This window comes from Narcine bancroftii, chromosome 4, assembly GCF_036971445.1.
Source record: "Narcine bancroftii isolate sNarBan1 chromosome 4, sNarBan1.hap1, whole genome shotgun sequence".
NCBI lineage: Eukaryota > Metazoa > Chordata > Chondrichthyes > Torpediniformes > Narcinidae > Narcine > Narcine bancroftii.
The window spans coordinates 21,621,121-21,633,255 of record NC_091472.1 but is presented as its reverse complement, the minus strand read 5'-3'; the positions used below and the strand labels follow the sequence as shown (position 1 = coordinate 21,633,255).

General features: G+C 43.9%; 1 protein-coding gene across 1 annotated transcript in view; it reads left to right on the top strand.

Moving 5' to 3' along the window:
* crim1 (cysteine rich transmembrane BMP regulator 1 (chordin-like)) overlaps positions 1-12,135 on the top strand; it is a 287,206-nt gene that overhangs the window by 123,204 nt on the left and 151,867 nt on the right. The window contains exons 3-4 of the mRNA XM_069930938.1: positions 3,656-3,898; positions 7,706-7,826. Of these exons, the coding sequence (XP_069787039.1) occupies positions 3,656-3,898; positions 7,706-7,826 (364 nt within the window). The remainder of the gene's footprint in view (positions 1-3,655; positions 3,899-7,705; positions 7,827-12,135) is intronic.

Below are 12,135 nucleotides of genomic sequence, written 5' to 3'. Positions count from 1 at the left end.
TCTGCTCAGCCAACCTTCGAAGAATGCTGAAGTCGGATAAAAAGTAAACAAAACACATTTGAAAGATATAATAATGTTAAATCGAGAAAGAATGAAGGGCGTCCGCTTAGAACAAAGGTGCATAGGGATTTCTTCAGCCAGAGGGTGGTAAATCAATGGAATTTGTTGCCACAGGCAGTTGGGGAGATCAGGTCCTTGGATGTATTTAAGGTAGAGATTGATAGGTTCTTAATTAGCCAGGGTATCAAAGGTTATGGGCCCAGGCATTGAGAGTGAGTGGGTAAATGGATCAACTCATGATTAAATGGTGGGGCTGGCTTGATGGGCTGAATAACCTACTTCTGCTCCTACATCTTATGCCCTTATGATCTAAGAGAGAATGGGGCAACATTCCTGACCATGCACTGTCACAGAAGCATTGGCAACAGGGCCAGCACTTGCCTCAGCTCTGGATAGTGCATTGCTTATTGCAAAGCAAACAAATTGTCAAGCATTAAACAAGAAGTCTGCAGATTCTGAAACAATACACAAAAAAAGGTGCTGGGGGAGCTCAGTAGGTCATCTATGCAGCATCCATGGGAAGCATTAGGCAGTCAAGGTGTCAGTCATGAGCCCTCCTTCTTCAGGAGTTACGTAGGATTCTCATTGCTGTCCAACGCCAGCCTGATCCAGCTGTGCCCACTTTCCTAGCTGCTCCCCGTGACATCTGTATGGCCATCGAATCTTGACCCCCCACTTTCTCAGGAGTTCGCGGAGGTTTGGTATGACATCGAAAACCTTGGCAAACTTCTGCAGATGTGTAAGTGGAAAGTGTGCTGACCAGCTGCATCACGACTGGTATGGGGACACCAATACCTCTGAGTGAAAAGTCCTGCAAAAGATAGTGGACATAGCTCAGTACATCACTGGCAAAACCCTCCCCAACATCAAGAACATCTACAGGGAACATTGCCGTCGGAGAGCAGCAGCAATCGTCAAGGATCCACACCACCCAGCACATGCTCTGTTCTCGCTGCTGCCATCAGGAAAGAGGTATAGGTGCCATAGACTCATACCAGCAGGTTCAGTGACAATTATTGCCCCTCCACCATCAGACTCTTAAACAACAGACTTATTTACAAACATTTTTTCTCATTATTTATTACTGTATATTCATACATCTGCATATTTCAGTCAGTTTGTTTATAGTTCTTTCTTTGAATGAAGTTTACAGTTACCTGGTTGTCCTTTGTCACCAGCCCTATTTGCATTGGTCATTAAACTGTTAGCTCAGGCTATCAGGCAGAATGAAAATATTACAGGTATAAGGATTGGACAGGACGAAAATAAGATTTATTTACTTGCTGATGATGTTTCAATATATTTAACTAATCCGGAACAATCTTTAATTTATTTCCAAAATTGTTTAGAATTATATGGTAAATTATCTGGATATAAAGTGAATTGGGATAAAAGTGAAATACTACCAATTTCTGAAGGAAATTACAATCAATCTAGACAAATTCGTAAATTCCGATAGACTGATAAAATTAAGTGCTGAGGGATAATGGATGATGTAAATTTTCAATCATTGTATAATTTAAATTATGTACCATTAATGAGAAAGATTAAAATGGGCTTGATTTAAATGGAAAGATTTACCTTTAACTTTAATAGGTCGAATAAATTGTATAAAGATGAATATTTTTCCGGAAATTCAATATTTGTTTCAATCTTCCGAAATCCTTTTTTCAAGATTTAAATAAAGTAGTTTGAGAATTTTTATGGCAAGAGTAGTGATGCGTAAATTGACCTGGCAGTATGCTTTGGGAGGTTTGCAATTACCTAATTTTTAAAATTATTATGAAGCAGCTCAATTAAGATTTATTAATCATATGTTAGATATTTCGAACCCTCCTAGTTGGGCTGGGTGGAATTGGCTGCGATATTGGATCCTTGTCCCCATCAGTTTGTATTTAAATGGAGTACTGTCTTACTGCAGAAATATAATGTACCAATTTTGAAACATTTATTAGAAATTTGAACTAAAAGGAATATATTAATAGGATCAAAAGGTAGTTTATCAGTTCAAACCCCAATATATCAAAATAAATTGATTCCTTTTTCATTGAGTAATAGAGTTTTAGAAGATTGGTGGATTAAAAGAATAAAAAGATTGCAGGATTGTATTGAAGGTGGTAAATTTTTATCATTTAATCAGTTTAAAGAGAAATTAGGGATTTTAGAGAATTCTCTTTTTATTACCAAATTAGGGCATTAGTGAAAGATAATTTTAGAAGAGAAATGAAAATTTCTAAGTTAACTAAATTTGAATTTATGGTTTCATATTTTTCAGATAAAGGTTTTATATCAGAGATGTATGCATTATTACAAGATGCTATGGTTAAAAAAATTTAGATACATCTAGGATTAAATGGGAGCATGAGCTAAGTTGTGAGATTAGTCAGGTGGATTGGGAAAATATGTGTTACGTTGGGTTGACTAAATTAATTAATGTAAGATATAGTATGGTTCATTATAATTTTTTGCATCAGTTATATGTAACCCCTGAAAAATTGAAAAAAATATGGATTTAGTCATTCAGATCTGTGTTATAGGTGCGGATTATGTGTTGGAACATTTATACCTTCTGTTTGGTTTTGTGATAAAGTTCATCCTTTCTGGTTTAAAATTAGGATTTTTTTCAAAATTTGTTTAAAATTCAATTTCCTTTAGATCCAAAAAAATTTTGGTAGGTTATTTTACTCCGTTAGTGGACTTGGGGTTGGATAAGTTTCAGACAGAGTCTATTCGTCTAACATTGACCAATTGCTCGTAAATGTCTTGGAAAGATGAAGCAGAGTTAAATGCAATTCGATGGCATAATGAGTTGAAGTCGTGTATCTATATGGAGAAATAACATAATTTACCTAATAATTATGATTTTATTTTGTTAAGATGTGGACACCATATATGAAAAACATGAATTTAGTAATATTGTAAATTACTGAATGTTTTTGTTTATTTTTAATGCTTCCCTTTAGGGATCTGTTGTGGGAGGGGGGAGGGGATGGGTTTGTTTTATTGTTTTATTATTAGACTACTTATTCTGTAAAAGTCTATTTATTTTTACTGAAAAAATACTAAATAAAGTTTTTTAAAAAGTTTAGTTCCCTGAAATAGAAATACTACCTTGCCCGCAGAGAAAGAATCTCAGGATTGTATGTGATGTTATGTATATACTCTGACAATAAATTTGAACTTTGAACTTTGTTATTCCTAGGAAGAGGGAGGAAGGGAAAGAATGAGAAAGGATGGCAAAGAAGTGAGGAACGAGGGAAGAAGAAAAAGATAGTAGGGAGGAAAGAGAAGAGCAGGAAACAAGGGAAGGGAGGAACATTCCTTGAGAGAGCCCGTGCATGAGGGCAGGAGGAAAGTGGAAGGCAGCTGTGCGGGATGCATTCCCAGTGATCTGTGGGCTTGGCCTGGCAGAGGGCAGCAAAGGCCCATGAAATGGGAGGGTGCGGAGAAACCAGTGGCAGAACTAGAGGCCCAGACGCCACGATGTAGGTGGGAGGTGTGTGGCATGGTCACAGTGTGCCCAGACAGGCAGAGTACGCGTATCTCTATAACGTCTACCCACGCTCACCCCCCTCCCTCTCTATTTGTTTTACAGAAGAGAAGCCCGATTGCTCAAAAGCCAGGTGTGAGGTCCAGTTCTCCCCTCGCTGCCCCGAAGACTCCATCCTGATTGAAGGCTATGCCCCACCCGGTGAATGCTGCCCGCTCCCGAGCCGCTGCATGTGTAACCCAGCCGACTGCCTGAGGAAGGTCTGCCAACCTGGCTACCAGAGCATTCTAGTTTCCAAAGCTTCGGGAAAGCCAGGGGAATGCTGTGACCTTTACGAATGCAAGAAAGGTGAGGGAATGTCCATTTCACTTTGGAGAGGTCGCCTTGCCACACTGCCACTTCTTCCTCTTTCAGTTCCAGAACAGGAAATGGTATTTCATCACAGGCTAATCCAAGGAATTAATTGTCAGTGTAAATATCCAAATCCATGCCCTTATTAAATGGAGTGGGAGCCATCGAATTGGGCAAGCTCAAAGATGAATGGTGTTCTCGTTTCCCACTTATAATTTCTTCCCAGAGGCTGAGCATTTTGGTCATCTGCTTGTATTTTTTGATTTACCAAAGGGCCATAATATCTGGAGCACCACTGTATGAAGGGGAGGGTGGGTATCAATTAGGATTATAAGAAGAAAGTAAAATAAGTGTTTGTACGATATCTCTATGAGATTTTGCATCGACGCAGAAGTTTCCAGTTCTTGCCCTTCCCATCCAATCCTTGCCATACTTTCTGTCTCTCCCTTGTGGTGTCTTCCCTATTCCCATGCCTTTCCCAATTCTGTGCCTTTCCTAATCATTATCTATACTTATTTTGGTGCTTTTCCCAATCCATACCTTACCCCATTCCCTGTCTGTCCTGTTCTCATGACCTTCCAATTCCCAATCCATACCTGTCCCCATTCCCAGTCTGTCCTGTCCTCATACCCTTCCAATTTCCAATCCATACCTTTCCCCATTTCCTGTCTGTCCTGTTCTCATGCCCTTCCAATTCCCAATCCTGTGCCTTTCCCCAGTCCCTGTCTGTCCTGTTCCCATGCCCTTCTAATTCCCAATCCATACCTTTCCTCATTCCCTGTCTGTCCTGTTCCCATGCCCTTCTAATTCCCAATCCATACCTTTCCTCATTCCCTGTCTGTCCTGTTCCCATGCCCTTCCAATTCCCAATCCATACCTTTCCTCATTCTCTGTCTGTCCTTTTCCCATGTCCTTCCAATTCCCAATCCATACCTTTCCCATTCCCTATCTGTCCTGTCCCCATGCTCCTTCCACTCCCATGCATTCTCTAAATATGAGGTTTCCATATACCCTGTCTGTCCTGTTCCCATGCCCTTCCAATTCCCAATCCTGTGCCTTTCCCCATTTCCTCTCTATCCTGTCATCATGCCCTTCCAATTCTCATTCCATAACTTTATCCATTCCCTGTCTGTCCTGTACTCATGCCCTTCCAATTCCCAATCCATACCTTTCCCCATTCCCTGTCTGTCCTGTCCTCATCCCCTTCCAATTTCCAATCCATACCTTTCCTCATTCCCTGTCTGTCCTGTCCTCATGCCCTTCCAATTTCCAAACCATACCTTTCCCCATTCCCTGTCTGTCCTGTCCTCATGCCCTTCCAATTCCCAATCCTGTGCCTTTCCCGTTCCCTGTCTGTCCTTTCCCATGCCCTTCCAATTCCCAATCCTGTGCCTTTCCCCATTCCCTGTCTGTCCTGTTCCCATGCCCTTCCAATTCCCAATCCATACCTTTCCTCATTCCCTGTCTGTCCAGTCCTCATGCTTCTCCCATTCCCGTGCATTATTTAAATAGGTGGCTTTCCCATTCACGAGTAAACTCCATGTCTTTCCCATTCTTGTGACTTTTCCTGTTGCCACAACACCCTTAATCTCCAAATCCAGTTTTCTTTCCCATTTCCCCTCTTTGCACCCCCTCCATCTTTTCCCGCCCTTGCATTCCACCCAGCCCTCACCCTGCTCCCCGCAACCTCCCTGTTTTGGCACTACAACTGCAGTTGGTTGCTAAGATTAGTCCTGCTGAGGACATCAATATTTTTAGAATCAATTGATCTGACTGAGCCCAACCTCCCTTTTAAATTCTGAAGGACATGGGCCAGATGCAGGCCATAGGCCTCAATACCCCTCCCATCCATGTATCTGTCCAAACTTCAATGTTAAAGTTGAGCCCGCGTTCACTACTGCAGCTGACCACTCATTCCACACACCCACTACTCTCCCTAATATTCCCCATAAACCTTTGCACTTTCACCCTTAACCCATGTCCTCTGATTTGCATCTCACCTAAACCTCAATGGAAAAAGCCTAGTGCATTTACTCTGTCTATCCCCCTCATAATTTTGTATTCCTCTATCAAATTTTCCCTCCCCATAAAAGTATATCAAATAGCCCTTCACGTTAGTAAATTATGGGTGTTTTGACTCTGGCTTCTGCCCATTTACCTTAAAATACCCAACAGATAGAAAATCATATTCCTTCTTTACACTGTACCAACGATCGAACTGCCTGTAGTTCAAGAATATTCTGCTATTCTTCTTTCCTTTAAGATGGTTCCACTTTATACTCAACCTGAAAGATGTATTTTCCAACGAACATCTCTGTCTCCCAGACACTTTGCGGCCTCCGTCTTGGTGTGGTCTTCCACCCTCCCCCCCCCCCCCCCCACCCACCTATATTGTCCAGCTGAAGGACAACCTGCCTTTGTAACAACCCTGCCAGTTTCTGTCAGAACACTCAGCCGTACCTTCATCACCTCCAGTTGGGATTACTCCAGCGCTCCCCTGATTGGCCTCCTATTTTCCACCCTCAGCACCATTCAACTGATCAGAAAGCTCTCCCGTTCCCATCCAGTTCCACGCCAGTTCTTGCTCATCCATCGTCCCTCAGTTTGGTGACCTTGCCTCTTCAGCATCTTGAGTTTAAATGCTTTCATGCACTATTACTTTGGGGCCTCTCTCTTCCCTGTATCGGTGACCTTCTCCAACCTGTGTCCCCCAGCTCCAGGCACCTCCACATTATCCCTACCACTCACCCATCCATCCACCCTTAACATCAAAGATCCCAAACCCTGGCATTCTCCCCTTAAACCTTGCCTCCCTTACTTCTTTCAGACCCCATTCAGATTCCTTGGACCCATTCAGTGCCCACCAAAATTGCCAGAGCCATAGATAGGGTGAACAGCCAGCATTTTTTTCCCAGGGCGACAGTAGCAAATGCCAGAGGACAACGGTATAAGGAATGAGGAAAGTGTAGGGAAGATGTCAGGGGTATGTTTTTTACATGGAGAGAAGAGCCGGGGCGGTGATGGAAGCTGCTACAACAGGGACATTTAAAAGACTCTTAGACAGGCACAGGGATACAAAAAAAAGAGAGCATCGAGAGTGTGAGGTAGAGAAGGATCAGATTGTTGAGTAGGTTTATATAGGTTGGAACAGCGTCAGGGGGCTGGAATATTCTATGTTCTTTCTCTGCCTCTTGCATCAATTTTATTGTGACAACACACACTTGTTGAGCAAAGTGCCTTGCATTGGTTCTGTGTTAACACCATTAAATAAATGTATTCTGGAACACGTGAAGATGCCGTACAATGTGTGGAGTGAAAGCTTTAATGTGGTCAAGCAAAATCCGCAGGATAGGGTTTTTAAAATAGCACAGAGGAATTTTAAGTGAAGCCATGAACACATTTGCTTCTAATATAGTGGTTTCAAGCCTTTTTGTATTCACAGAGCAATGAGCCTGTTCAGGTCTAACATGCATGCTACCAATTAAAGTAGAACAGCACAATTTAAGGAGTTACTAAGATCAATGAACAAGGGCACTGTCATGGGTGTCATTCAGGGGAAGAAACTTTTTTAACTAACATTTCTTGTTTCTTTATATATTTTATGTTCCTGTGTAGCCAGAACAAGCAAGAATTTTGGTGCATTGTACTTCTATGTATGACAATAAGCTCTCATCATTATCAGTAGCTATAGGCAGTTGCTGAGTGGACCCAGCACCCAGGCAGGTTAACTCTTGTACTGCAAGGTGCTTTGCAAAGAGCCAGGATGACGTGAGCTACGCTGATGCTTTCTTTTGCCTCTCGTAGTCTACAACGTCGACTGCAGCACAGTGGCGTGCCCTGCCAGTCAGCAAGTGGACTGCCCTCCTGACAGCCATGAGACGCCGACCCGATTGACCGCAGACGGCTGCTGCACTCTCCCTGTCCGGTGAGTCTGCCGCTGGTGGTGGTGCTCAGACTCCCACTGCCATACCTTCATGCCTCCAGTTACTCCTTTGGTGGGGGGGGGGGGGGGGGGGGGGGGGGGGGGAGGGGCGGGCGGGGTTCAGGGAGCCTGACTGTTACAGTCACTGTGGACAGAATGGATAAGTGCACTTTGCGACAGAGATGAATCGAACAGCCAAATGCTGAATTATGCAGGAGTTCCAGGGAATGAAAGGGACGTGACAGAATAGGTTTGGAAAAAAATGTTCCGCTTGTAGGGATTCTAAAAATGGAGGTTGTAAATATTACATAGTGAGCAATAAACCCACATCGGATCTGGGTTGATTCCTCTCCTTGGCTGCTGTCTATGTGGAGTTTGCACATTTTCTCCGTGACTGTGTGGGTTTCCTCTGGGAGCTCCCACATTTCAAAGAAATGCAATTGAATTGGCCACCAGTCGGAGGTGGATATAGGATAGGGTGGTAAATAAAACTGGATTAATGTTGGACTAGTGAACATGGATGGTTGATGGTCAATATGACTCTGGGCCGAAGATCTTTGTTCCATGCTGTCTGACTAATCAGTCACTGATGTATCCAGTAGAGATTTCGGGAGAAATCAGAGCAAACAGACATTGCAGCCAGAGAGCAGGTTTTCTTTCGACACTTATGGGATTTGGAAGACCAGTATTTATTGCCCAGTAAAAGTTCTCCCTTTGAACAAGTCTTCAGACGAAGATGTTCCCACATTTCTGCTGAGCAAGGAGTTCCTGGATTTAGACCCAGCAATAGTATTGGAAAGCTAGGACATTAAGGTAAAGTCTTAAGACAGTGTCTGTGCAGACTGCGCAACGTGAACGTGCTAATCACCAGTTGGGGATTATCAGGGACCTGGGCAATTGACCTCACAGAACGACAGACATCTGGGCAGCCTCCATCCTTCTAATCAACTGTGATTTCAGCTGGTATGGGTATTAATGCAGGAACTGACTGCAGTCAGCTGTGGCTCTCTCTTCGACCTCTCACTGTGGAGGCTCGCTTCCAAAGGATTGCAGGAAGCACAGAATAACCTGTCCCTATAGGATTGAACCGGGTTCTGAAATTAGAGCCTTGAGGAAGGACATGGCTCAGTACTTAAAGAGAACCAAGAGTTAAATCTTGTGAATTATTTCCAGAGCCTTTTCTGTTTATTGGTTTACTCACTCACCAAGATAACAGTTTTGGAACATTTTATTGATTCGTTGAAAAGTCATGATGCATTTGGAGACCATTTAACCTCTCATGCTTGCGCTCATAGAAAAGAAGCTACCCAGCTTAATCCGTCTTCCAGCATTAGGTCTGTAGCTCCCAAGATACTTGATGGGGGTTCCCCATTCCAACCCCACCCTTAACCATACCATTCACTGGGTGAAATGTTATTCCTCATCTCCCTTCTAATTATTCTTCCAATTGCTTTAAACATGATGCCCACATGTCATTGTTCTTGCCTTGAACACATCCTATCTGCTATAAGTAATCTGTGCAAGCAGTTAGCACTCTGTGAATGATCCGGTCCGTCTCTGCTGCACCATTCAATATGCCAGCGCTGCAATGGGCACTTAATACGCATGAGATTGTCTGATCTCTGGAGCTAAGCAGGTTCAGGCCTGGTCAGTACTTGGAGGGGAGACCACCTAAGAACACAAGGTGCTGTAGGCTTCTGTGAGGGGCACTGGACAAAGTGGCAACTCCCTGTCTGCCTTATGGTTGACAAAAGGTAAACAATTTCATGCATGTTACATTCTAAATGTAGTATCACATGACAATAATGGAACCTTTACCTTTCAATAGAAGTACCCTAAACTATGTTTCACAAGTACCTTTAGAAAAGAGGACATATCAGGCCTTTCAGCCCACATAGTTGTGTTAACCTATATACACACAAGGCACAACAATCTAATCCTATTTTTCTAACTTTCATGTGTCTATTTTAAGTGTTTTTTTAATGTCCCCATTGTATCAGCCTCCACCCCCTCCCTCAGCAATGCATTCCAGGTACCCACCACTCTCTGCTTAAAAACTCACCTCTGACATCTCCCCTAAACTTTCCAGTCATCTTAAGACAGGATTTCCTTTCTCCTATTGTTCTCGACTCCACTGAATCCAAGTGGCCACGGAAAAAAATATGACTTATGATAGTACCCTGACCCACCGAATACACTCTGAGTATCCAGCCCCCATCTCTCGACCAATTCCGTCATGATATCATTTTTTTCTATTCATCTGATCCGCCCCAGATTCTACCACTCGCCTTCATGCTGCGGGCAATTCACACCCCAGTGTTGGGTGTGGGGGAGGAAACCTGGAAAAAACAAACGCATGGAGTCACAAGCAGAATGTGCAAACTCCACTCCGACAGCACTGGAGGTCAGGATCGAACACAGGTCACTGTAGCTGTGGAGTAGTGACCCTACCACCTGCGGCATTCTATCATTCTGTGTCCATAATTCCACCTGTATATGAATATTTAAACTTGATGGATGCTTTTGCAGAATGGCAAGCATTGAGAAAGGTAATTGTAGACAGCCGCTCCTATCTGCTGCTCTGCACCCGCTGCGTGAACTGGCTTCTTCAGAATTGTGACCTGAGTTAAGTGGTCACACCCTGTGGTCACCATAGATGTAGTCGTTGAATTTTGAGCAGGCGGGAACTACTGCCAACAACTTCTCTATTTTGGCGTACCTGGTCTCCGTGTCGGTGAGAGATCTGGATGTGTAGGCTACTGGTTTTCCGTCTTGCGTGATTACAGAAAACGATGCTCAGGCTTCAGAAATACAACTTGACTTTAGTTCACGCACAGAAAGTCCGATTCTTATATGAAAAAAACTGGGAAGCGATAAAGAAAATGTGGAGTGGAACCTAGAGGAACAGCAGGAATTTAATCGCTTGTAGAAAGACTTGATTAATGCTCCGGTCCTGGCTTTGCCTGATATTAATCAGCCTTTCCACTTGTTTGTAAATGTGGAAAAAGGGATAGCTTTGGGAGTGCTAGCTCAGAAAAGTGGAGGCCAAAGGCAACCTGTGGCGTTCCTCTCAAAAATGTTGGACCCAGTATCACAAGGGTGGCCAGAATGCATTCAAGCAGTACCAGCCACGGCAGTATTAGTGGAAGAAAGCCGAAAAGAAATGCACTTAACCGACACGCTATCCCGTGCTCCCAGAAAATGCACGATCCAGCAAGCTGAGGAAGAGGACACTTCTGATATAATGACAGTAATGTACATCTCCTCCTCCCAGTTAGAGGAACTGAGACAGCACATGGCGGAAGACGCTACTTTGAGGACCCTGGGCACTTCTATCAAGGGCGGGGGGGGGCAGACAAAGCAGCGCAGCCTACCACCTGAAATGCAACCCTATTTCCCATTCCAGGGTGAACTTCTCATTGTTGACAGAATCATAATGAAGGGCCTGAGAGCAGTACTCTCGAGTTCACTGCAAAACATCTATGTCAGGATCCTGCACAGAGGGCACCCGGTTGTAGAAGCAATCCAACGCAGGGCTGGAGACATAGTTTTTTGGCCAGGGATGACCGAAGACATAGACCAAGAAGAACAAGCTTGCTCGGTGTGCCACACCAGGCCACACCAGCAGAAAGAGCTGACCCAGTGCCGGACCTCCCCTGGTCAACCATGACAACAGACATCTTCAAATGGCACAGTCAACAGTACTTGGTACTTTTCTATTCATTCTCTGGATGGTTTGAAACAGATTTTTACCTGTTGTCACCTCTATGGCAGTTCTTCCCAAATTGAAGAGGCACTTTTTTAGAGCATGGGGCATCCCACACTCTGCTATAGAACAAAGACACACAGTTTACACACTGAGAAATCCAGACACTTTGCAGCAACATGGGATTTCAACCATAGCAGCCTGGAGTACCCACAGTCAAATGAGTTGGCTGAAAAAGCCGTGAGGAGGGCAAAACAGCTCATGGAGAAGTCTCACAGGGAGAAGACGAATGTGTTCCTCAACCTGCTGCATCTAAGGAACGTCCCCTGCGACACCACATTGGGCTCTCTGATGCAAAGGTTCATGTCCAGGCAGACGTGGACAGACCTCCCTGTGGCAAGGAGGGTCCTGGATCCCCAGATAAAGGACCCACAAGAAATTAAGTCCCAGCTACTAAACAGGAGACTATCACAGAAAAGGTGTTAGGACAGAAACAGCCGACCACTTGAGCCACAAGCAGAAGGGCAAGTCATAAGGATACAGACTCTACAAGGTTACAGGGAGCTGCCAAGAGCCCAGAAGGAAGGGTGTATAGGAGAAACTGTC